General features: G+C 46.1%; 2 protein-coding genes across 2 annotated transcripts; both read left to right on the forward strand.

The window, feature by feature from the left end:
• The first annotated feature begins 8,694 nt into the window (after window positions 1–8,694).
• LOC123091355 (glutathione S-transferase U17) lies at window positions 8,695–9,746 on the forward strand. Its single transcript, XM_044512851.1, has 2 exons — window positions 8,695–9,101; window positions 9,232–9,746. Exons 1-2 carry the CDS (start codon window positions 8,766–8,768, stop codon window positions 9,607–9,609), a joined length of 714 nt encoding a protein of 237 aa, XP_044368786.1. The 5' UTR covers window positions 8,695–8,765; the 3' UTR covers window positions 9,610–9,746.
• Window positions 9,747–16,007: 6,261 nt separating this feature from the next.
• LOC123091365 (cytochrome P450 704C1) lies at window positions 16,008–19,453 on the forward strand. Its single transcript, XM_044512863.1, has 6 exons — window positions 16,008–16,475; window positions 17,461–17,676; window positions 17,777–18,070; window positions 18,174–18,509; window positions 18,633–18,836; window positions 18,995–19,453. Exons 1-6 carry the CDS (start codon window positions 16,164–16,166, stop codon window positions 19,172–19,174), a joined length of 1,542 nt encoding a protein of 513 aa, XP_044368798.1. The 5' UTR covers window positions 16,008–16,163; the 3' UTR covers window positions 19,175–19,453.
• The last annotated feature ends 7,708 nt before the right edge of the window (window positions 19,454–27,161 follow it).

The following is a 27,161-nucleotide window of genomic DNA, read 5'->3' on the forward strand; positions in this document are numbered from 1 at the left end:
ACGATGTGATCCAATGTCTTGTCAGTTTCGAGTTGGTGTTCCCGCCATCCTTCTTCAATATTATGACGCACCTCCTGGTTCACCTAGTCGAAGAGATTTTCGTTCTCGGTCCTGTATTTCTACACAATATGTTCCCCTTCGAGAGGTTCATGGGAGTATTAAAGAAATATGTTCGTAACCGTGCTAGGCCAGAAGGAAGCATCGCCAAGGGCTATGGAAATGAGGAGGTAATTGAGTTTTGTGTTGACTTTGTTCCTGACCTTAAGCCGATTGGTCTTCCTCGATCGCGGCACGAGGGGAGACTAAGTGGAAAAGGCACGATCGGAAGGAAATCAACGATATGTATGGACGGCCATTCTCTGACTGAAGCACACCACACTGTACTGACCAATTCCAGCTTGGTGGCTCCGTACTTTGAGAAACACAAGAATATTTTACGCTCGGACAACCCGGGGAAGCCTGAATCCTGGATTAGGAAGGCCCACATGGAGACTTTCGGCAGTTGGTTGAGAAAACATTTAATGAATGACAATGATGTTGTAGATCAGTTGTACATGTTGGCCAAGACACCATCTTCGACTATAACGACTTTCCAAGGGTACGAGATAAATGGGAATACATTTTACACGATCGCCCAAGATAAAAAGAGCACCAACCAAAACAGTGGTGTCCGCTTTGATGCAGCAACCGAGAATGGGCAAAAGGTCACATATTATGGTTACATAGAGGAGATATGGGAACTTGACTATGGACCCTCCTTTAAGGTCCCTTTGTTCCGGTGCAAATGGTTCAAGCTAACAGGAGGTGGGGTAAAGGTGGACCAGCAATACGGAATGACAATGGTGGATTTCAACAATCTTGGTTACCTTGACGAACCATTCGTCCTAGCGAAAGATGTCGCTCAGGTTTTCTATGTGAAGGACATGAGTAGCAAACCGAGGAAACGGAAAGATAAGAAAACGATCAGTACATCATGCGATGATCCAAAGCGCCACATTGTTCTTTCAGGGAAAAGAAACATCGTGGGAGTGGAGGACAAGACAGACATGTCAGAAGATTATAATATGTTTGCTGAAATTCCGCCCTTCAAAGTGAACACCGACCCAAGCATTAAGTTAAATGATGAGGATGCTCCATGGATACGGCACAATCGTAAGCAAGCAGGGACACAAGGGAAGAAATGATGTGTAATAATTTATTGTACCAAACTTTGTTGAATGGATCATGTGAATTATATTACCCGTGAATGGATCATGTGAATTATATTACCCTTGACGAAACATTTTGAATTGAATTAGTTTTATTTTTCTGAATTTTTTGATATATTATTTGTATTTTTAACATTTTGAATTGAATTAGTTTTATTTTTCTGAATTTTTTGATATATTATTTGTATTTTAAGAATTTTGAATTGAATTAGTTTTATTTTTCTGAATTTTTTGATATATTATTTGTATTTTTAACATTTTGAATTGAATTAGTTTTTTTTCCTGAATTTTTTGATATATTATTTGTATTTTTAGAATTTTGAATTGAATTAGTTTTATTTTTCTGAATTTTTTGATATATTATTTGTATTTTTAACATTTTGAATTGAATTAGTTTTTTTTTCTGAATTTTTTGATATATTATTTGTATTTTTAACATATTGAATTGAATTAGTTCTATTTTTCTTAATTTTTTGATATGTTATTTGTATTTTTAACATATTGAATTGAATTAGTTTTATTTTTCTTAATTTCTTGATATATTATTTGTATTTTTAGAATTTTGAATTGAATTAGTTTTATTTTTCTGAATTTTTTGATATATTATTTGTATTTTTAACATTTTGAATTGAATTAGTTTTTTTTTCTGAATTTTTTGATATATTATTTGTATTTTTAACATATTGAATTGAATTAGTTCTATTTTTCTTAATTTTTGATATGTTATTTGTATTTTTAACATATTGAATTGAATTAGTTTTATTTTTCTTAATTTCTTGATATATTATTTGTATTTTTAGAATTTTGAATTGAATTAGTTTTATTTTTCTGAATTTTTTGATATATTATTTGTATTTTTAAGATTCTGAAAAAGAAAAAGTATTTGGAAAATACCTTTAGTCGCGGTTGGCCTGCCCAACCGCGACTAAAGGTTACCCTTTAGTCGCGGGTCGCCTCCCCGACCGCGACTAAAGGTTCTCCTTTAGTCGCGGGTCGCCTCCCCAACCGCGACTAAAGGCCCTTTAGTCGCGGGTCGCCTCCCCAACCGCGACTAAAGGGGGGGCTATAAATACAACCGCCCGACCCGTCGCCTCCATTTCTCCGCTCGTTCTCTGCCGCGCCGAAGGCCTGCCGCCCTCGCCCTCGACGCCGCCCGCCGTCGACCTCGCCCTCGACGCCGCCCGCCGTCGCCCGCGCCCTCAACGCCGCCCGCCGTCGCCCGCCGCCCCCTCTCGCCCACGTACGGCGCCCGCCGCCCCCTTTCGCCCTAGTACGCCGCCCGCGCCGGCCTCCCTCGCCCACCACCGCGCCGCCTCGCTGCCCTCAACGCCGGCGGCCGGCCTCGCCGCCCTCGCCGGCGGCCGGCCTCGCCGGCGTTGATCGAGAGAGAGAGAGAGAGAGAGCAGAGAGAGAGAGCAGAGAGAGAGAGAGAGAGCAGAGAGCAGAGAGCAGAGAGAGAGAGCAGAGAGAGAGAGAGAGAGAGCAGAGAGAGAGCAGAGAGAGAGAGAGAGAATTTTGTGATTTTTTTAAAAATAATTGTGAACATTTTAAATAATGCATATTTTCAAATCCATGAACATTTTTACAAATTCGCGTACAATTTTTAAAATTGTGAAATTTATTGAAACTTTGTGAACACTGTTTTAATCAGCGAATAAATTTTGGAATTCATTAATATTTTTTTGTTTTGATGAATTTTTTTGTGTCTAATAAAATCAATTTTTTGAAATACACGAATAATTTTTAAATTCACGAATATGTCATGAATCAGTGAAAAAATTAAATACGTGAACTATTCTGAAATCCCTAAACATTTTTTGAATACACAATATGTTTTTATTCCTGTTTTTTCCACAAAATCATCAACATTTTTTGAAAACCTTTTTTTTTGCAAAATCACAATGTTTTTGTATCCATGAACATTTTATGATTCATTTTTTTGAATTCACATACATTTTATGATTTCTCAAATATCTTTTTTCATTGCTATATTTTGATATACTGAATTGTTTTAAAGATGAAAAGGATAAAAACAGGAAAAGAAAAAATGAAATGAAATGAAAAAGAAAAGAAAAAAGAGTGTGGCCAGCACCCCCCGCCCTGCACATGGGGCAGCCCAAAAATGGATGTCGGGGTGAGGGTGCTCGTTTCCTCCCTATTGGGGTGCAGGTCGGCAAATAGGTGGTCCCGCCTTAGAGCATCTAACAATCGGGCTCCTCAAACCTACTCTATACATCCAGGTGGACAACCTCGTCAATGACCGGTCACAAAAACGTGACCCAGTCGGGTGCCTCAAACCGACCATATACGTTCGGGTTAACCGATAACCCTCATATCCATCCCGACCCCACATATATTCGTCTCCATCCGCATCCCTGGCCAAACCCTAGCCACTCTACTCCAAGCTCTGTTCGGACAATTTGTTTATACGGAGAGGGGCGGCGAGGGGGGCGGCGATGCGCACGGTGTTTTTTTAGGGATCGAGAGGGGACGGCGAGGGTTATAAATGTGTTGTCCTCGCCTCCCCTCTCCGTGACGACGTCGTCTGCCGCCCCGTCTCGCGCTCTACCGCGACACCCTCTCCCACCCCTTCCTCGCCCCCTCCTTTCGCCACCGCCCTTTCGCCACCGCCACCGCCACCGCCCCCCTTCTTCACTTAATTAATTTGTTTTTACTACATGTTTTCAGGACTGACATAATGGCGGACGATAGAGCTGACCCGATTATGGACAACTATGATCCGGACGGTGAAGCACATATGTTCGGCATCATAAACGGCGATATTCTATATGTGCCGACCGGAGAAGAAGAAGATGATATCTCTTCTTATCTGAACCTTGACGGTGAAGATGAAGGGCGCCGTCAGCAAGATGATGCCGAACAAACGTCGATAAACGACGATCTTCAAATGGAAGTAGCAACCACCTCCGGCGCCGAGGTATATATATACATTGAGCCTCTAGTGATACAAACTAACTGATTTGAATAAATATGTGTGTACTAACGCGCGCGACTCTTTCTTATTTTAGCCCTCGGCCGGATCGTCGAAACAATCGAGTACGTCGTCAAAGCGTGGCGCAACCAAGACGATGAAACAAGGAGAAACATGCACCATCGAGGTTGTCGACAGTGCAACCGGCAGGCCGCTGGAGCCCCGCAAGAACGCCACCAAGTTTGTCAGCCAATGCGGAGCCATTGTTAGAGACAACATCTCGATCACCGTCCAAGAGTGGAATGAGCCAAAGAAGGCACGAATTGATGGTTTCACTTTTGTCGATAAGAGAACAAAAAAAGATTGCTTCAAGAAGCTTATGGAACATTTCGTTCTACCTCCGGAATACAACAAATTCGATGAGGAGGGTAACAAGATTGAGGAAAACAAGGAGAGGAGGAGGCTAGTCAAACAGTTCGCTCTTCATAAGATGGCCGACGCATTCCGGAAATTCAAGCAAAATCTAGCCCATGACTTTGTCAAGCAGAACAAGACTCCGGATTTCAAAGGACAATATGAGAAACTGAAACATGATTGGCCAGAATTTGTGAAGCAAAAGAAATCGGAGCAGTTCATTCAAATATCGAAAAAAAATAAGGAAAATGCGGCTAAGAAGGAGTACAATCATGTTATGTGATGAAGAAAACCATGAGTGTACTAGTAGCCGAAAGAGATGCAGCTCGGGTGCAGCATGAAGATCATCCAGCGGATCTCGGAAGCCAGCAGCGGAGAAGCAGCGTGGCTTCCACGGAGGCCCCACCGGCTGGTGCAGATGCACCGACGATCGAAATTACTGCACCGGAGCCTCTGGTGGTCGAAATTACTGCACCGGAGCCTCTGGTGGTCGAAATTACTTCACCGGAGCCTCCTCGCTACCCCGTGGACGATATAAAGGAGATGAAAGAATGTCATCTGTATTATCCTATCGGGAACATGTCCATGAAGGTAGCCATCGGCAGTGCTTTACCATGTTTACCTGGAGCACTCCACCACAACAACCCCATTCAAGATGGCTATGCTCGTGTCACGGTGGAGGACATAGTCCAAGGGTTTGAGGACCTGGAGATTGACATTGCTACACCTGAAGGGGAGAAAAGACTTGGAGATGTCAAGCGCCATTTCATTCTATGGCAAAAGAAGTTTATCAAGTTTCCAGGCGAGGCGCCAAGGACAACAAGTCCACCCCCCTACGGTGGTGGTGGTGGCGGTGGCGGTGGTGGTGGTGGTGGTGGTGGTGGCGGTTCACCTACACCTCCGTCACGTCAGCCGACGCCGCCCCCCAGTCCACAACGTCCGGCGGGTGATCAGCCGCCGCCCCCCAGTCCTCGTCCGGCGGGTGATCAGACGCCGCCCCCCAATCCACCTCCGGCAAAGAAGCAGAAGCAGTCCTGGATTATTAACCCGTACCCTTATGTACCTAAGACCACAAAGGTACCGGAGCCATCACTGAAGCCTCTCCCCACAAGGCCTTGGGAACGTAGTGCCGAGGAAGTCGACGCGGCCGCGGCTGCTGATTTGGAGAAATGGAAGGCGGACTGCAAGAAGAAAAGAGAGCCCGAGCCCAAGCCAGTATTTTCTGATGAGCAAAAGAAGTGGGCTAAGTCATTTTTGAGCACACCGTCCCAAGCCGCGAAGAATCTGCCTAACGACTATGCACGTGAACTTCGCAGGCAGGCACTCATGTTCAAGGAGAACAAAGAGCGGGAGAAGGCCGAAAGTAAAAAAAGCGGGAAACAAGTTGCCCAGCTCGGGGAACAAAGTAAACAATCGATTGCCCCGCTTATAGTGGAAGCCTTCTGTCCGGATGCCCCCGAGATCATACAAGCTGCGGCAGCACAGGGATTGACTGTAACGAGTGCCAGAGAACAAGCGGCCAACTTAGGTATTACTCTTCGTGAACTGTTAGGCCTTGATGAGGCGCCAGTGAAGGAGGTAGTAATTACATATGTCAAGAATGGGCCTCTCGTCGAGCCTGCGCAGGAAAAGGATCTACCTCCACAAATGAAAGGTCTGCTGAAATGGTACAAGGGTTACATAAAAAATAAAAACGCCAAAGAATATATTTATGCGGAAGTTAGACATGAGCATCACTTCAAACATTACTATGTACAAATTGAACTGAGTGAATTGTTCCAGCTTTTCAATCTGCGCGAGCTCGATAAATCTATCATCAGTTGCTACGTTCTGTAAGTGATTTATTAATTTCTACCCCATCTCGTTCATATTGCCTGCACTATATATATGTCCTAACTATATTGTTGTGTCCGCTATTATACATGCAGAATGAAGATTAAGGAATGCAGAGTAAGGAACATCCATGATGTTGGGTTCATTGACCCACACATCGTTAATGGACATGTGTTGGAGCGTTACCCCGCCGACGTGGAGGCAGACCTGTGGCAGTTTCTTACAAAGCAGGAACTCAAAAGTGATATTCTATTTCCTTACCATTTTGAGTGAGTGTTTCTGTCTTGAGCACATTCTCTTTTGTTTACTCCATGCATGGTATGTGGCCGGCTAATCGATGAGTTATGCATGACGTACTGTGCATGTATCGTGTCCGCAGGTTCCACTGGATTCTGCTAGTAATTAAAGTTAACACCTCAGAATGTCTCGTCCACGACTCTGTGAATATGGATCCAAAGCTTTGGGGCGGCATGAGAAGAATGCTGCAGAAGTAATTATTTTCATTCATTTGCGCTCTATATCGATCGGCCTATTTCGTTCATTTCCTAATATCAAGTAACTAATTAATAACTCTCTTGTTCATTTAATTTTCTTTGCCTCGTAGGGTTTGGAGACGGTTCGTAGATACAAAGGTCGGTGAATTCAAAAAAGAGCTAGAATTCAAAATGTTAAAGGCTAAGAATGCTGGGGATATTCAGCCACCGGAGACCAATCTATGTGGATACTATGTCTGTGAGATGATCCGGAGATACACCTCTGAGCGGGTTCCGAGTGATACCAATGCTCAGAGGAATAACCTCCGGTGGATGCTTAGTCCAGAAGCTCGCTTCCGACCACTTCAAGAGGAACTAGCTGGATGGTTCAGCAGGGAAGTCCTCCATCCTAAAGGAGAACACTATTACGAGGACGTAGAACTTTATATGCATTAAATCATGTATGGAAACTTGTTCAAAATTGTATATGGTCATCCGATGATATTGAATATATATTGTATATTCCTCTTGAATTCTTTTTGGTTCTAATTTCAAATTTATTTGAAATTGTACATTCATATGCATGTATGTAGTACCGTAGAATATATGAAACTCCTTCAAAATTAAAATAAAGCACAAAAGAAATAAAACAATACAAATTAAACAGAAAACAGGTTTAGGGGGGGGGGCTAAAACCCTAAACCTGCGGCGGCCTTTAGTCGCGGTTGGCCAGAAGAACCGCGACTAAAGGTCCTCCGCCCCGACGGCCACCTGGCGCCCACGTGGACGGGCCTTTAGTCGCGGTTCTTAAGCAACCGCGACTAAAGGGGGGGGGCTTTAGTCGCGCCCGTTCGGTCGCGGTTGCGCAACCGCGACTAATGGCAGTTGCGAACCGCGACCAAAGGCCCTTTTTCCACCAGTGATGCTTGGAAAGTTAAAGTAACTTTGAAAATCAAAGTGTTTATGTGGTTTGTGCATAAGCAAGTTATTTTGACTAAGGATAATTTGGCAAAACGCAATTGGACATGATCTACGAGATGTAGCTTTTGCGACCAACACGAACCAATCAAACACCTCTTTTTTGATTGTCCGCTGGCAAAAATTATGTGGCGGTCGGTTCACATAGCTTTTAACATTACCACCGTACTCTATCAACGCGTTATATGGGGCGTGGCTTGATGGGATAGATTCAGATACAATAAGACATATTCGTGTAGGTGTATGTGCTTTATTATGGGCAGTCTGAAACTGTAGAAATGATCTGGTCTTTAACAGAATAACAAATATTCACCTTTTGCAGGTTATCTTCAGGGCCACTGTGTTGATTCGTATATGGTCGCTACTCACTCCAACGAAGGCCAGGGAGCGTTTAGTTACTGCGTCTACCCAATGGGAGATGGTAGCACGGGATATTTTCAACCGGTTTGAATGGCGGTTATGTAATAGGACAGGCATGTAGTGCTCCTACCTTTTCATGCCAGTCGGTTGTGGCTTTTCTACTACTGATTAGCTCTTCGTGAGCCTTTATTTTGTTCTTTGTTCGAGACTTGGAGACTTATGCTGGACCTTTTGTTTATTAATAATATTGGCCGTATGCATCGTTCTGATGCAGAGGCTGGGGCGAATCCCCCTTTTTGAAAAAACGTGGTCTCGAGAAGGTTACCTGACCACAGAAAATCCGATACACGCTCGCTCCTGTGACGAAAGGGCTCGCATCAAGTCATCAAGAAACGTGCGTCTAGCTCACTGGTACACAAGTCGAGCGACGCACGGCTTCAAACCATGACGCACGCGACGACGTCGAAGCCGTAGTGGCCGATGCTTCAATTCACTTCATATAGACATACCGCCTCAGCTCAGTCCTCACTGCAGAAACACCACACGATCTGAAAAAATCGACAAAACATGTCGTCGGAGAAACAGGAGACGGCGTCGGTGCGCGTGCTGGGCAGGTGGCCGAGCCCGTTCGTGATCCGGGTGCTGATAGCTCTTGGGCTCAAGAGCGTGGACCACGAGCTCGTGGAGGAGGCCGTGGGCAACAAGAGCGAGCTGCTGCTCGCCTCCAACCCCGTGCACAAGAAGATCCCCGTGCTCCTGCACCACGGCAGGCCCGTCTCCGAGTCCCTCATCATCCTCCAGTATGTCGACGAGGCCTGGGCCTCCCAAGCCCCGGCGCTCCTCCCGTCCGATCCCTACGCCCGGGCGGCCGAGCGGTTCTGGGCCCAGTACGTCGACGACAAGGTAAAAAGACAAGGCAATCCAGTTCTGATTTTCGCTTTGAACTTCTCAGTTCTCAGCAACAAAATGATAGTATGAGATTACAAAGCTTTCCCCTAAACAAACGTGTGCTCCCTGTTCAATGGATGCGTAGTTCCCTACGGCGATCCGCGTCCTGAGGGGAAGGCTGGACGGAGACAAGGACGAAGCGGCGGCTCAGGTGTGCGCCGCTCTGCAGCACCTGGAGGTGGCCTTCGCCGACTGCAGCCAAGGGAAGGATTACTTCGGCGGCGACGGCGTGGGTTACCTGGACATTGCTCTGGGGTCGCACCTCGGATGGATCAGGGCGGTAGAGAGGATCGCTGAAATCAGGCTGCTCGACGCGGCCAAGGTTCCTAAGCTGGCCGCCTGGGCGGATCGGTTCTGCGCCCACCCGGCGGTGGCGGACGCCATGCCTGAGGTGGACAGGTTCGTGGAGTTCAGCGTCAAGAATGGCGGCGCTGTGAAGGCGGCTAGTGCTAATTACAAGTGAACGAACTGTGGTGGACACTAGACAGTGCTCGATGGCATAGCAAGAATAAGTAACCTGCTGGCTAAGTAACCTGCTGGCTGTCGGTGTAAACCGTCCTTTTTACACGAAAATGATAAATCCCGAACGTTCGGATTTAAGCATGGCAATCTAAATGTTTTTATGACAACATTAATTCACGTGAGGTTGACAAACATGTTTTAACAACTAAAGTTGTCACCTCGCATCAACTAAACTTGTCATGAAAAAACATTCGGAATTACATGTTTAAAATCCGAAAATCGGGATTTATTGGGGTCTTTTTTATAATGAAGAAAAGAGCTCTTGGTGAAATGCGGCTCAATACTGTTTAGAAATTCTAAATGTTTTTATGGCAACATTAGTTCACGTGAGGTTGACAAACATGTTTTAACAACTGAAGTTGCCACCTCGCATCAACTAGACTTGCCATGAAAAAACATTCGGAATGACATGCTTAAAATCCAAAAATCGGGATTTATTGGGGTCATAATGAAGAAAAGAGCTCTTGGTGAAATGCGGCTCGATATTGTTTAGGAATAACTAGAGGAACTTATGATTAAAAAAAATAACTAGAGGAACATGCTCGCTTTTTTGTATGTTTTGATATTTTTCTTAATACAGTACAAACTTAGACGCTCATGCATACCCACATACACTTACTCCTATGAACGCACACACGCACACCCTACCTCTATAAGCATCTTCGCAAGACTAAGCCGACAAATCATCTTTGCCGCACCCGATCATAACTTCCTTCGTTTGGCCTCTACTTTGCAGCTATGCTATCATTTGTCTAACAATCTGGTAGTTTATCCTAAATTAGTACTTGATTTTTTGTTTCCTTTTTGCATCATCATTGTACCAAGCTCATCTCATAAACCTATTCACACAGAAAAAACTCATCTCATAAACCTTGCATTAGCATCATATTGCATTCAATGAAATGAATATTTAATTGACTCTTATATTTTTATTAAAAAACTAAAACCTTAGATTATGCCAATTGTCCTAATGCTCTTTCTAAACCTTAATTTTTTTTGGCAATGGCCTCTTATTTATTATGTAGGCCCTACCAACTGTTTAGTGATTAACATGACTTTCTTTTTATTTTTGGATTAAACCCTAATAATGTTATTATGGATTTAATTACATATAAAATATAAATGGATGCCCAAGAATGTTGAATTTTTTTGTGAGGCTTGGAGTAAGTCCTTTGAGGCTGAATTAATTTTAAGCCCCGAAACCTATTTTGAGTAGGACCCCTACCAATTTATTTAATAAACACAATGCAGTCACTGTTCACAAATGGGTCAGGCCAGCTAATCAGGAGATGTAGTCTAACTAATGCGTCACCAGCGGGGGCAACTTAGTGTCTTCGCACCAAGGCAAGCCCAAATCCAGATTTATTCACTTTTGTTGTATGAGTTGTATCTTGGTAGAAAGAACTTTATTGTATACCTTCATTGCAAGACTTGTATATATTGTTACTGCGGACTATTTTTTTTATCTGTGTTGTGATACCGACTGATGTTTCACATGGTGGGCACATTGTGATAATCTTTAGCATCTTAGGATCGTTATTATGCGGAGGCTACTGCAATTACCATATTTGCATAGTGTCAATCAATCCCAGGGTGCTACGGGTGTCTACCCTGCCCCCACGCACAATCTCAGTTGCAGGCGCAATTATGGTTGCACACAGTATTTCCCTATTTTACCTACCCCTCCTTTTTTTGTTATTTTTGGTTGTTCCACCACACGAGAAAAACATACGAACACCATTCTTTCCTCGTTGAAGAAATGTGTTTTTGTCCACATGGTCTTTTTTGTAGTTACTTATCCATCCTTAGACATGTAACTACATGTACTGTAATCTGACTGTAACTTCATGGCCCACAACGTGATTGCAACTACGGGGAGGACCACCGATCAGTTGCAAGTCCACCCCTAGACATGCAACTACAAGTGTTTTAATCTGAATGCAGTCGCACAACCTACAAAGTGACTGTAACTATGAGGAGGGATGCCCTTTAGTTGCATGTCCACCCCTAGGCATGCAACCTCAAGTGCAATTGCAACTCGACAGTCCATAATAGGTCTGCAACTACGGGGATGGATGTTGGCCAGCAATACGTCCACTACTCGAGATGCAATAGCAAGTGTTGTAACGCGACTCCAACTGCAAGGGCACACATGTGATACAACTGAGAGTAGTGACAGTGGCGGAGCTACAGAAAACTAGTTGGGCGAGCCAGCATGGGTCAAGCTGAAGGAAACCCATTTCTTTTATCACAAAAGACCCAAGTTATTTTCTACTCTTCACAGTTTTGGCCATGAGCTGGGCGGGCCATGGCCCATTTAGCCTGGTTGTAGCTCCGCCAGTGTGTAGGGACATCTAGTAGTTGCATGTCCATCAATAAACATGCAACTACGCACGTCGCACATACCATACAACAACAAGTGTTGTAATCCGGCTGCAATTGCATAGTTCGTAGCGCGACTACAACTAGGTGGGGGTTGGTCAATTACATGCCGCCTACTTAGACATGCAACTACACATGTTATAACCCTGACGCAATTGCATGGACACACGCTTGACTGCAACCAGAAAAGGGATGCCAGTCAGTTGTATGTCCACCCTTATACATGCAAGTACACACGACACATATACCATGCAGCTGAGAGAGGTCCGACGAGACTGCAATTGGAGCGATATTGCATTTTATTTTCATTTTTTGTCATTTTACTCCCGCCTGACATTTTTTAGGAAATAGGATAAAAAGTAGAGAAACGAAAAATACAAGATGAAAAATATAGTGGATAATTCGCATCACACTATGAACATTGTCCATTTCTCCTATTTTCTTTTTACTGTCTAAATCGCTTTCTCCTGTAGGACATTCCATTGTCCATTAAAATATGATTAAAATGGCGAGCTTCCCGTTTGCTTTTGTTTCTCTTTTTTTGTTACACAAATGACTTTGCATAAATGGATTTAAAATAAATGATAAGAAAATGAAAAAGAAAAATAAAGAAGGGGAAAGCAGGAGAACAACAAAAGGGGACACATTTCATTTGAAGTACGAAATTGCCGTAAGACTAGCCAAGTGAGCGGACGAATATAAGACACAAACTGGGCTGAATTTAGGCCGATAGAGCAACCACACACTAGCGATTATCTGGCGAGCTCCTATTTAGTGCTTATGGCGCTACTTCTAGCTTTAACCGTACAACGCGCAAACCCCTTGATCTAACCCCTTGATTTAATGGGCTGATCCATCTAAGTTCCTGCGAGAGAAAGCTCGTCCGGTTTTGGGAAGCTTCTGACTGTTTCGTTTTAGGTTTTATGAATTGGGTTTTGTTCAGCATTTGTTTGTTTTTTATTTCATTTTTCATCTTTTTTATTTTTTAGAACACAAAAACATTTTGAAAGTTGGTGAATGTTTTCTCGATTTTTTATTTTTTTTAAACCTGCGAGTCCTTTTCAAACTTTATGAACTTTTTTGTATTCACGAACCTTTTTTCTAATTTTATAAACCTTTTAAAATATGTGTGTTTTTGTATTCGCAAACTTTTTTCAAATTTCTGAAGTTTTTTTGAGTTTGTGATATTTTTAAAATTCATGAAACTTTTTTCAAATTTAATCTTTTTTGTATTCACGAATTCTGTCAAATTCCTGAACCTTCTTTTTGTTTCTGATTTTTTTTCGTGAACTTTTTTCTTATTTACGAACTTTTTTCAAATTTGTTACATTTTTTTGTATGCTTAATTTTTTTTTTGAATGCGATCAAACCAGCTGTGGAGCACTCAAGCGAAGCAAGCGCTCCTGCTAATGAGTTGGCACAAGAGACGGCACTGACGAGCGCCATTGCAGCAACCAGGCGCTCGAAGTCCCGATATAGCTCTCGGTTTTTTCCCCTAAGAAAAACTCTCAATTTTTGGTGTAGGTGCAATCGAAACGTGGACGAGTCATCCGGCCAAGACATATTCGCTGATATCCTTGTATGGACTCAAGCAGGCTCCGCGCGCTTGGTATCAGCGCATCGCGGCGTTTGTACACCAGCTTGGGTTCCGCTCCACCCGCTCGGACGCATCGCTCTTCGTCTATCGTCAGGGCTCCGACACGGCCTACTTGCTGCTCTATGTCGACAACATCATCCTAACGGCTTGTATGGCTGATCTTCTCAGTCAACTCACGGCTCGTCTTCGCGCTGAGTTCGCCAGACTTGGGTCCTTTGCACTACTTCCTCGGTGTTGAGGTGGTGCGCCGTCCGGATGGCTTCTTTCTTCATCAGCGGAAGTACGCTCATGAGCTCCTGGAGTGTGCTGGCATGCTTAACTGCAAGCCCACCGCCATGCCTGTTGATACGAAGGCCAAGCTTTCTGCCACGGATGGTTCTCCTGCTTCAAATGCTGCTTTCTACCGGTCTATCGTTGGTGCTCTCGAATACCTCACTCTGACTCGACCAGAGATCCAGTATGCCGTGCAGCAGATGTGTCTCCATATGCATGCTCCTCAGAACGTTCACTGGGCCGTTGTCAAGCGGATTCTCCGCTATCTCTGTGGCACTATGGATCTTGGCGTCACGCCTCCGCCGACACCGTCCTCACCGCCTACTCCGATGCAGACTGGACGGGCTGCCCTGACACTCACCGCTCCCCCTCGGACTATCGTGTCTACCTTGGACCGTCACTCATCTCGTGGTCGTCCAAGCGGCAGCCTACGGTCTCTCGTTCCAGTGCTAAGGCTAAGTATTGTGCGGTGGCCAACGTCGTCGCCGAGTGTTCGTGGCTTCGCCAGCTGCTTCACGAGCTCTCCTGCCCTGTTGACCGTGCCACAATGGTCTATTGTGACAACGTCTCGGTGGTCTACCTCTTCGCTAATCCGGTGCATCATCGAAGGACCAAACATATTGAGTTGGAGATTCATTTTGTTCGGGAACAGGTGGCCCTTGGCCATATTCGTGTTTTACACGTTCCTATTTCCCAACAATTTGCAGATATCGTGACCAAGGGCTTGCCTACGGCGTCATTTGAGGAGTTCCAGTCCAGTCTTTGCGTCAGCAGCTGTGCCGCTTCGACTGCGGGGGGGGGGGGGGGGGGGGTGTTGAGTATATGTGTTGTGCATATATGTGTATTGGGCCCACCTCCTAGTTCCTTGTATAGTCGTATAGTCGGGATTGTGGCCCACCTTTTATACATCATATATACGTGCGTTTGCACCTGAGGAATACAACACGTGATTCACACATCTTACCCCGGTTTTGGGAAACTTTTGAAAGCTTTCCATCCGGTTTTGGGAAGCTTCTAACTGTTTCGTTTTGAGTTTTCTAAATTGGATTTTGTTCAGCATTTGTTTGTTTTTTTATTTCACTTTTCATTTTTTATTTTTTAGAATGCACAAACATTTTGAAAGTTGGTGAATTTTTTCTCATTTTTTTATTTTTTCAAACCTGCAAGTCCTTTTCAAACTTTATGAACTTTTTTGTATTCACAAACCTTTTTCCTAATTTTATAAACCTTTTAAAATATTTGTGTTTTTGTATTCGCAAACTTTTTTCAAATTTCTGAAGTTTTTTTGAGTTCGTGATATTTTTTAAAATTCATGAAACTTTTTTCAAATTTATTCATTTTTTGTATTCACGAATTCTGTCAAATTCCTGAACTTTTTTTTGTTCCTGATTTTTTTAATTCATGAACCTTTTTCTTATTTATGAACTTTTTTCAAATTCGTTAAATTTTTTTGTATGCTTAAACTTTTTTTAGAAATGTGATCAAACCGGCTGTGGAGCACTCAAGCGAAACAAGCGCTCGGCACAAGAGACGGCGCTGCCGAGCGCCATTGCAGCAACCGGCGCTCGAAGCGCTGATATAGCTCTCGGTTTTTTCCCCCTAAAAAAACCTCTCAATTTTTGGTGTAGGTGAAATCGAAACGTGGATGAGTCATCCGGCCGAGACATAGCAAATGTCTCAGTCGGCTAAGCCTTAGTCACTCCCTTTCAGATTTTATGAGGTGTAGAAAATGTATGTACTTTCGACCAAACAATAAGTAGAAGGTTCCCTACAGCCCGGCCACCAAATGCACCCTTCAGTGTACAACCAACAGTCGCCGCCCTAATCAATGCATGGCCCTACACTACGGTACACCCTCCCTAAACAGATTACGGATAAGGCCTCTCTTTGGGCTCATGCGAGTGCGAAGTATTTGAGTAATATTATGCCGCGAGAGTAATTTGTAATTGTCCGCTTGGCGGAACCATGTCTACTCCTCTTCTTAATTAATGAAAATGACAAATCTTTTGCCTTGTTTTAAAAAAAAAACCAGATGTACCACTATTAGATCATGATGGCCATCTTTGGCCAGCGTCTAGAACGTCCGCTCTCACAGCATTGCCGCAGATCCAATGGCGGTCCAGCCGGCCGGCTAACGTCTAGCGCGAGCATAGTTTATTCATCCTAAGACAGCCATCGAGAAATCCACATATCCACAGGTAGTTAAAGCCTCGGCCGGCCGATTCACCGCACATACGGTAGCTATGGCGACGGGAATAACAGAGTGCTCTCCGGCCTTCTTGGTCGCTGCCGGCCTCGCGGTGCTAGCGATCTGCTCGTACCTTGCCGTCGTCCTCGGCCGCGACGGCTTCGCCGGAGCGAAGCGGTACCCGCCCGCGGTCGGCACGGTGTTCCACCAGGTATACCACCTCCGGCGGCTGCACGATTACTACACGGACCTGTTCCGCGAGCACATGACGTTCCGGCTGCTCTCACCGGGACGGGGGCAGATTTACACGTCCGACCCGGCGGTGGTCGAACACATCCTCAAGACTAACTTCTCCAACTACGGCAAGGTGCGCAATACAGTATCCTCAGGACTTTTTTTTAGGGAATCCTCAGGACTAACTTAGGAGTAAGTATAGTAAAATGAGTAAAATGGCAGTTTGTTAAGGAGCCCTTAATTCAGCTATATATGAGTGCTCATATGTGTTGACTAATCTGGAGCAAGAGAGCAACTTCAGCATGCATATGAGATTATGAGTTAAATCAGTCAGACTAACCTGTTAGATGAAGGGTGCGTCTAGATCTCGGTCGACCGACTTAACCAAATCTCAGTCAAGTGACACAACATATAAGAAAATATTCTTTAAAATTACACGAATCTCTACGTAAAATCTCATGAATATAACATCCATTGAGACTCAGTCGACTGAGATTTAGCAATCCTGTTAAATGAAACGCCCTATACTAATATACTCCTTCTGTTCACCTTTATAAGACGTTTTAGACAATAAACAATTCATAGTCAGTTTTCTAAAATGTCTTATAAAAAGGAATGAAGGGAGTAGTAGTTAGTACCAATATACACCATCTCTGACATGCATATGATGCTTCGGTCAAATACACAGGGCGTCGAGAAGTCAGACTGACCTCTTTCTATTGTAGTACAACTTTTTCTTTTCGTGTTGATGATACGTTGGACGCTGGAGAAATGAATATAAAGTGTGTGCGTGCGTGTAGTTTCCCACATTATCGTGCAATTGGTTCCCTCTGAAAACTACTTCTTTTGTCCCACAATATAAGAGCGTTTTTGACATTAATGTAATGTCAAAAACACTTTTGTATTATGGGGGCAGAGAGAGTAATATAAAAGCGTTCAGATCACTAAGTAGTACTTCCTCCGTTTGAAAATACTTGTCATCAAAATGAACGAGGGAGTACGTGCTAACAGCACAAGTGCAAGAATTTTGACCCTAACTAAAACAGATGGCCTCAACAAGTCAGCGTGATGTTATTCGCTGACATGCGTGCGTACGATGTTTCTGGACAAATACACAGGGCGAGTCTAACTACGAGAACACGAGCGATCTCTTCGGCGACGGTATCTTCGCGGTGGACGGCGACAAGTGGAAGCAGCAGAGGAAGATCGCCAGCTACGACTTCTCGACGAGGGCCCTCCGGGACTTCAGCGGCGGCGTCTTCAACAAGAACGCTGCCAAGCTCGCGCACATCGTCTCCGACAACGCGGCGGCGAAGCAGCCCATGGACTTTCAGGCACCGATCTGATCAATCTGGCAAACCATCATTTCCTATCGATCAAAGGAGGGTTCTGACAAGGATGTCCTGCATGGTGCATGTCTCTTGGATCGATCAGGCCTTGCTGATGAAAGCGACGATGGATTCCATCTTCACCATCGCCTTCGGCCTGGACCTCAACACGCTGTCCGGGGCGGCGGCGGACGAGGGGAGCCGCTTCGCCGCGGCGTTCGACGACGCCAGCGAGTTCATCCTGCTCCGCTTCGTCAACGCGTTCTGGAAGGTGGCGAGGTTCCTCAACGTCGGCGCGGAGTCGGCTCTGAGGCACAGGATCAAGGTCGTCGACGAGTTCGCGTACAAGCACATCCGTGCCAGGGCCGACGAGATGTCCGCCGGCAAGGCACACGACGCCGTAATCTAACCTGCTCTGACCTCCTTCCATCAACTTGAACACGCTTGCTGCGCTTGAAATTAAGCTCAGGTCCTGACTTGGATACTACTACTCGACTTGACAGGAGTCGAAGTGTGATTTGCTGTCGAGGTTCATACAGGCGACGACCAGCGAGTCCGGGGAGGTGGATTACAAGTACCTGAGAGACATCATAATGAACATCGTCATAGCCGGCAAGGACACGACCGCCGGAGCGCTTGCCTGGTTCCTCTACATGATGTGCAAGCACCCGGAGGTGCAGGAGAGGATCAGCGAGGAGGCCAGGGAGGCTGCCGACGCCGGCGAGGCCGCGTCCATCGACGACTTCTCGCAGAGCCTGACCGACGAGGCGCTGAACAAGATGCACTACCTGCACGCCGCCCTGACAGAGACTCTCAGACTGTACCCCTCGGTCCCGTTGGTGAGTCCATCCGTCCATCCATAACAACACGCTCTAAACTTGTAATCATCGAAGGAAAAGTCATTGCTCTGTGGGATTACATGTAAAATTGTACTCCTACGTAATATCTGTTGGGTGTTTCAGGATAACAAGGAGTGCTTTTCGGACGACGTTCTGCCCAACGGCTTCAGCGTCGGCAAGGGAGACATGGTGTTCTACGCCCCCTACGCCATGGGCCGGATGGAGCGCCTGTGGGGTGAGGACGCCCAAGTCTTCCGGCCCGAGCGGTGGCTAGACGAACACGGCGTGTTCCAGCCAGAAAGCCCTTTCAAATTCACAGCTTTCCAGGTAACCATGTCACCCATGAACATCAACATTGCCTTACAAAAGAAACTGCATGCGGATGTTCTTGTCACTGCCGCTGAAACGTGTTGTGAACTTATAACTAGCTATAGTTGTGAGGGTTTTTTCTAACTCTGGATACCGGCTTCATGGCCTGCATACAGGCTGGTCCAAGGATCTGCCTGGGAAAGGAATTCGCGTACAGGCAGATGAAGATCTTCGCAGCCGTGCTGCTCCGTTTCTTCGTGCTGGCTCTGCGCGACAAGGACGCGAGCGTCAACTACAGGACCATGATCACGCTCTACATCGAGCAGGGTCTCCATCTCACGGCTGTGGCGAGATGATTCCACAGTATATGTGGCAGCTGGCTTGCCCATGCTAGAGACAGGCCCATGCGTCCTTGCGCAGAGACATGAAGGATACTGTGCGACTTGTGTGTGGGCGCCACTCGCTAATAATAAGCTGAGTCCAGCGTCAGTATATAGTGTGGTGTGTGCACAGTAGCATCTCTTGTGATTGTGATTTGTGAATCAGACCTCTCACCTGTACCAGAATGGGTTGCTTTTTTTTCTCCGCAAACCCTTTTTTCTTTCTCAGAAGAGTACGTTTCTCCCCCTTTTCAAAAAAAAAGAAGAGTACGTTTCTGGGGGCCTTTGTGTTCATGACAAATGGACCGCGGGGACTTGCGCATCTTTTTCTTTTTCTTTTTTTGGGATTTTTTTATTTATTCATCTACCAGCGTTCCGGCGGCTACGTGCGTCTTCACAGCGCGGCTGTGCGTGGATCCAGTCAGCTTCGAAGTCAGGGCGGCGCGAATGCATATGAAAATCATGCTGACTTCGATCATAGCGGATGATGGCGGCGCCTTTGGTGTCCTTTTTCCTTCTGAGAGTATCGTTTTGAAGCAGGTGCTGACTGGAGGGACCAAGAGGTGGTGTGGCGTTGCATCTATTGCATCGTCGACGGCGGGTCTCGGCGGCGTGGCGCAGTGGAGTCTCAGCGGTTGACGCATGTAAATGGACGCGCGCAGGGTGTTGGCGTTGTCTGGCGTAGTGGTGACGTCAGACGATGGTTGATTCCTCCTGGAGATGGGATAATAGAAGATGGTAGTGGCGGATTCTTTAGTGTGTGCATGCAGAGCATGCTGAGGGTCTGCTAGATCGGTTGGTGCTCTTGGCTCGCCGTGGGGCGGCTTGGCGAGGCCACTGGGTTAGATGGTGTGTGTTGATGCGAGGTCACATCGGGGAGGTGTCTTTGAATTGATCCTTGTATTTATTTTGTCAAGCTATGTTGAATAATTTAACAAAGATGACCGTGTGCATCCTTGGATGCAGAGGCCAGGGATTCAATCTCCTTTTCGAAGAAGAAAAAGTATAAAGAATACCAGAAGTAACATGGATTACATCCAGGTCTGTAGATCATCTAACGACGACTACAATCACCGGCGGCGACTACAATCACCGGCGCGAGCCGAAGGCGCGCTGCCACCATCGCTTCTCCTTCATCGAAGTTGGACAAACCTTGTTATAATAGATAATCAGGAAGTTGTCATGCTAAGGACCCTTAGGACCACCGCACTAGAACATCAACCGTATATCGAAAGGATCCAACCTGTAAATACAGGAACACAGACGAACGAAAGACCAGATCCAAGTGGCTTCACCAAATACCAACACCGATTGTATCTTGTGAGATTTGTTGGGAACACACCTCCACACGCCCTCCGACGATGCTAGATGCACCACCGGGACCAGGGCTAGGTGAGGAGAAGCTTATCCCATCTTCAGGGAGCCGTCGTGGCCTCACCTTCGGCCTTCCCGAGTAGGACACAAAGCCTAACCAAGCTAAGAAAAGCACCTAAAAACAGTACCCCACATGTCGGTAAGGGTAGGGATCCATCGTGTCTCCATGACCCTAGGGCGTTTCCAACTCATAGGGAAGTAGTATGGGGTACAAGCACAACGAGCATACACTCGACATTTGCACAGTTTGGATATGCACAACCAACATCAACGCACACACATAAATGATCGACCGACAAATAGGGAAGACATAGAAAACGCAATGCCCAGACGGGGGGATAAAAAGGTAAAAAGGAGCAGCGTTGATCCTCGCTCGGTAGTTGTAGCCACCAAAAATGATGTAAGTACATATGGTCCAGACCTGATATCCACACAAGCTGAAAACCATACACACACACCAGGCAAATGGTCAATCACCTACAACTAAGTGGATCCACTAATCGTGCGGTGCTACTTGGGATAGGTGTTGGGATTTTTATGAAGAGGAAGGGTGAAGTAGTATAGTAGTATAAAGTATTTCCCTCGGTTAAGAACCAAGATTTATCGAACCAATAGGAGATTCATGCAAACAAAGGTCGACAGTACCTGCACACACAAACAAATACTTGCATCCAACGCGGGCAAGAGGGTTGTAAATCCCCTTGTACTCATTAATTGTAAGGATTAATTCTCATAGTGCTAGATATATAAATTGCAAAACAAAATAAAAGTAAATAAATTGCAGCAAGGTTTTAGAGTTTTAGTAATATGAGGTGAATGGACCGGGGTGGGGGGGGGGCATACTTTCACTAGAGGCATCTCTCTCCAGGACATAGCAAACGGCGGGTACACAGATTACGGTTGGGCAATTGATAGAAAAGCACATAGTTATGGTGTTATTTATGGCATGATCAATACATATGCATTACGTCCCTGACAAGTAGACCGTTAAACTTACGGACGCCTACTACTATTACTCCACTTCAAGAGCGCTTCTAAGCTTGCCTCTTTAGGTATTCAGTTCATAACAAACAGAGTATTTGCTTTAAGTATGATGACATAATATAGGAAAAATAAGACCAAGCAATATGATCTAATCCCGTCGTTTTATCCTTAAATAGCAGCAATACAAATACGTGCCTTACTACCCCTTCTATCATGAGGTCAGGACATGGCAAGATTGAACCTACGATAAATCACCTCTCCCACTGAAGATAAATCAATCTAGTTGGCCAAACTAAACATATAGATTGAAGAGAAATACAAAGCCATAACAACCGCACATAATAAAGTTTAGAAATAACCCAATTACTTTCAATAAAAAATCTGATTATAAACCCACAATTCATTAGATAGCAACAAACACACCACAAACGAATTACATCATATAGATCTCCGAAGATTACATCGTATTGAAGATGAGAGAGAGAGAGAGAGAGAGAGAGGGAGGGAGAGAGAGAGCCATCTCGCTACTGCTATGGACCCATAGGTCTTGTGACACATCATCGGAGTGGCAACAAGGTTGACGTACAGGCCCTCCATGTAACGCCCGGATAATCAAGCTATAGGATCCCCTGCTAACGATGCGACGTCACCATTGTTACTATTGCTAAGTCTCATGTTGATTCAAATCAATACAAAATTCAAATTTAAAAAAAAAGTCAAACAATAAAAGTTTTCAAATATCAAAACTAAAGTTTTCGAAATGTGGCAAATAATCCATAAGGAATATTGGTGAAGACATCAACATTTAATAAAGTATTTAGGTGTCCTAAAATAATCAAAACATCAGCAAAAACAATTAATAAAATTCCTTTTTAAAATTAATAAAATTCAAACTTAATTATTTAGTCGCCAAACTTTATGTGGTAGTGTTATAATTAGTATTACTAATTTAGGTGCAATTTTTGTAATTTATAAAACTAAAAATAAAATAAAACTAAAAAGAAAACAGAAACTATAATATAAAAAAGGGGGGAAACCCCTTCCCCACTGGGCCGCTCGGCCCAACTTGTCGCAGCCGGATCAAGCAGGCTGGCCCACCCGCTCGCCCTTACCTACTTAGGCCCCTGCTTCCCCACTCCCCCGAACCCTATCCCCTTGTCCTCCCACTTCTCTCCCGATCTGGTCGCCGCCGCCGCCGGACGCTGCCCGGCTTTGCCTCACCGGTGCCACCTCGCCCGGCTACATCACGCCTCGCCGCCCTTGTCTCGGCATGCCGTGAGCACCCCCCCCCCTTTCCCCTCTTCCCCATTGCCCGGCAACCCCCGCGTCGGACCGTGCCAGTCCGCCGACGCGCTCGCGCCCTGGCCATGTCGTTTGCGCCCGACCATGGCCCTGCCGCGTCCCCTCTCGCGCACACACTCACCTCGACCGCCCTGCCGCTCTCATGCCGCTCCGGCCACGCGTTCTCCGTGCCCGCGTCCTCGCGTCGCCCTGGCCGCCTCGCTCACCTCGCCCTCTCCGTCCCGCTCACCTCGCCCTGGCCCTTGGCCCCGCGTGCCCTACTGCCGCTCTCCCTGCGCATGCCCACTACTGCCGGCCGCCCCACTCACCCGCCCTCTCTCTGCCTCGCTTTGGCCATCACCCCCGCTCCTGGTGCTGCTAGCTACTGTTGCGCCTCCGCCGCTACACGCAGTCGTCGTCGTTTCCGGCAACTACGACGACCCCCAAGACATCCTATGGACACGCGCGAGCATGGACTATGCCCTGGTGGTCTCAACTACGGCTGCTGTGGCCTCCCGAGTGGGCTCCGTCGCGGCTTGGGGTCGCCGACGGCTAACCCCAGCGGCTGCCAATGTGGAACCACCGTTAGTGGCTAATAACCCCCATATTTTTGCCCCTAATTAAACCGTTGACCCACTGACGCTAATTAATCTCTGGTTAAATTAAACTCTGTTAAAAACTGTGCTACACACTGCTGGGCCCGACAGCTAATAACACTAATTAACTTAACAGAAATTGGTTAATTAAAATGTCTCACTGACAAGTCCCACTGGTCTTTTGACCAGTCAAACCGGCTGACTACCACTACTGCAGGACGCTCTAATGCGACACTACGATCAGAGACCCTTTGACGAAACTGTGTGCGATGCAATAATCACAAACATGGTGTAAAAAACTGTCAAAAAAGGTGCAAAACGTTTGCGATGACGGATGCATCAAATATGGTTCAGATTTTGGTTGCGTGTGCGATGCAGGGCATACGATTCAGTTAAATTAACTGTTTGCGATGAGGAGGAACAAAAGAAACGGGCTGCCAGATGAAGGTGTGTGCGATATATAGCATACGCTTCACTCGGATGAACTGTTTGTGATTAGGCAACACAAAAAAATGGTCAGCCAGATCAAGGTGTGTGCGATATATGGCATGCGGTTCACTCGGATGAATTGTTTGCGTTGAGACAAGAGAACCGAAACGGTTCAATATAACAAGATGTGTGTGATACGCGACAAACAGTCTATTATCAGAAATGTGTGCGAAGACCGATAATAACACAGACGATTGCTTCTAATAATACGTATGTGATATGTTGTGTCTACACAACATTTATTGGCCATTAGGGGACGGGCGGTCATCCGGATACGCCATAAGGATGCGAAGAGGTATCCTATATCAACAACGACTAGCTGTTCCACTAGTAGCTCATGTAGGAGAACTCTCAAGTTATGTGTGCTTAGGATGGAGCAGTCATCAGATGGACTACTGGATGGGAAGTTGTGTTGATGTTAAATTAACTGATAGGATGGGTCATGTCTGTCAAATTAAATGACTGATATGACCCATCCCATGAGTTAATTTAACCTCGAGGTCCTTGTTTTTTTATTTTATTTTTTAACACATGTTAAAGAAGGTCTACCACATTACTTTTTGACAATGTGTATACGTGGCACACGGTTGATCCATCCGACCTGTTTGTGATGCAATAAGCCGTGTGTGTTGTGGAAAACACTTGCTAGTGTACAACCGTTTGCGATTGATGAATTCATCACCGACGGGTTCCCTAGTGTGGTCCGTGTTCATCTCATCATCATCTACTTCTTGTGCTAGCTCAATGTTCCTTATATGCTAAGTTTCCATTAAATGTTGGCGTTTTATGACCACGCCACTGTTTCCTGCCATTTCCTCACCTGTTTCCCGCCACCCAGCGATATTGCGCATAAACCTAGGCGTGGCGCGACGCACGGAGGCAACAAGCGCATGCCGTAGCACATCCACCTTTTCCAAGCATGCCAACCCACCAAAGCACCGCCTGTGCCATCAACCTCGTCGATGAGGAAAACCAGAAGGTGCCACAGCCCGTCGAGGTTGCAGTGCTCCCTGGCAACGCGATGGACGACACCGTGATGCGCGTCAATGCCAGGGTTGAGCAGACCCTTAGCACATGGCATTTCAGCGCTGCGGATCAAGATAGGCATGTCAGCGCCGAGAGGCTGCAGCTCGCTGCACAACATGACCGATGGCGTGCCACGGAGCAAGCTAGGCGCGTCTGTGCCGATAGGCTGCGGCTCGCCGCACGGCGAGACCGTTGGAGCGCCATAGAGCGCGAGGTGCAGCGTGCCGCATAGCAAGAGCGAATCCATCGATGCTTGCCTGCTGTTGACAGGGCGTTGCAGTTGGTACACGTCCCGTCAGTACTCCCATTCCTCGCCAGGAGTAGGCACATGCCCTCTGTACCGTACTTGCACCACAGGCTGGCCGCGCCGTACTTGCACCGGACGCCTGCCGCTCCGTTTGCATGGGTCGCACCGTTCGCCTTGTCCGCGGTCCGCTCGATGCCAACGCGCTGGTCGGTAGGCTCGACTGCCTCCTTGGCCCACGTGTCTACCTGGGCGCAGTAGAGGAACATGGCCATCGCATCCTCGAGGTGGTGATCTCCGATGAAATAGCCAACTTGGAGCTCGAGATCGCACTCCACATATACCGCGAGCGTGTCGACCGCTTGGAGCAGGTAGCGCCAAGAGCTACCGTAGGCAAGGGTTGTTGGTCATGGTCTCATGGAGTTTTATTTTGCTGAGTCATTTCGAGGTGGATAGCTATGTATTCACAGCAATCATAGTATTGCTCTGTTTATTGCTCTGTTTCAATGTGTGTACTATGTTTTCCGTTCTTATATGTTCTGTTTCAATGTGTGTTTATACGCTTTCCATTCTGTATAAGTGGATGATAACAGATAGATTCAAATTAGTATACAAAAACAGATAGAAAATGGAATTCATAATATATATAATATTAATTTGTTCATTAATTCATCACAGAATATATATAATATCATCACATAGACGTGATGGTACTTAACTACTAGGTACAATGCATAAAATTGAAAACGAACAATACTAAAACTAATAATCTCTCCTGGGGCCAGTATTACGGCAGCCCCTCGCCAACAGCTCCCTGGTGCGCGGCGTCTTCCCAGCTCGGAGGCAGTCCTCCGCCTCGCAGCGCTTGACGTACCGATCTGCCTCTTGCAGGCGGATGAGCGCGAACGATCTTGCCATTTCATTGGGCGCCCATTGGAGCTCCTCCTCAGTGGCATGCTGGAGCTTATTGGCCCAGCTCCACGGAGCGACGAGGCGCCTAGCGCCTTTGGCCTCCCTCGCGAAGTACCCGTCTTCGTACACCTCCTCTGCACGACGATGCACCCGCCCCCAAAGCTCTGCCACCTCCTTTTTCCAGGCGGCATCACGGGCTTCACAGGCCGCCTGGTATCTGGCATCCTCGTCCGCCATCTCCTTCTTGAAAGCCACTTGCCTGGGGCAGCAACTTCCAAAGACAAATATCATACTGGCCCCAAAACCAAACCAAAGTTGGGGGGGTCCGGCGCAACCTCGTCCGGTGGCGCGTAGGGGTCCTTGTCGCTGCTCTTCGGGTGAGCGTCCTCGGGGGGAGGCAACTCCTTGTCGGCGCATGGGCAGGCCGGCGTCGCCATGGCAGATATTTGAGAGAGAGAGAGGGCGTGCAAGGGAAGGATGTAGATGAGAATGCTGGCGGGACGACGTGAGCAAGGTAGTATTTATTGGCGGCTAGAATCTAGATCAACGGGAGCAGCACACGCGCCGGTCGCCGGAATTTATGAGCAATGTTGTTTGAATTACATACGATTCCCGCAGTAAAATCCGTGTGTGAAAAAAATAGCTGACGGTTACCAATGCAGAACCGGTCTGATTGATAACGCCCGCCACTCACCTTCCAAACCTCGAGGCCCGAAATAGAGTGCCAATCGTGTGGAGGCCGGTTGTCTTGCCAGATTTTACATTTTTTCTTTTTTGTACACCAGATATTTACATCATCTGATGATTTTTTAACTCGCACACAAGTACACAAATATGTTTTTTCAAACCGTTATGGTTAGCCGTTCCATGTAGATGTAGTTCAAATTTGAATTACGGTCATCAAATGGCTAGAAAATCACTTAAATGTCTTTAAAAGGTCAAATGACCCCTGGCATTTTCCAAATTTTCACATGACAGTTGTATTAGTGCATGTTACATGTAGAAAATAATTGAAGGTCGTAAGAGGAAGCTATCACCCGTTCGTCAACAAACATGC

Source organism: Triticum aestivum, chromosome 1B (assembly GCF_018294505.1).
Source record: "Triticum aestivum cultivar Chinese Spring chromosome 1B, IWGSC CS RefSeq v2.1, whole genome shotgun sequence".
Lineage (NCBI taxonomy): Eukaryota > Viridiplantae > Streptophyta > Magnoliopsida > Poales > Poaceae > Triticum > Triticum aestivum.

What these genes read in the sequence shown, in the direction of transcription:
- LOC123091355 (XM_044512851.1), top strand. Translation starts at nt 8,766, where the DNA reads ATGTCGTCGGAGAAACAGGAGACGGCGTCGGTGCGCGTGCTGGGCAGG. An exon ending in CCCAGTACGTCGACGACAAG is followed by an intron (nt 9,102 to 9,231) that starts GTAAAAAGACAA and finishes ATGGATGCGTAG; the next exon opens with TTCCCTACGGCGATCCGCGT.
- LOC123091365 (XM_044512863.1), top strand. Translation starts at nt 16,164, where the DNA reads ATGGCGACGGGAATAACAGAGTGCTCTCCGGCCTTCTTGGTCGCTGCC. An exon ending in AGCAGCCCATGGACTTTCAG is followed by an intron (nt 17,677 to 17,776) that starts GCACCGATCTGA and finishes TGGATCGATCAG; the next exon opens with GCCTTGCTGATGAAAGCGAC. An exon ending in CCGGCAAGGCACACGACGCC is followed by an intron (nt 18,071 to 18,173) that starts GTAATCTAACCT and finishes TCGACTTGACAG; the next exon opens with GAGTCGAAGTGTGATTTGCT.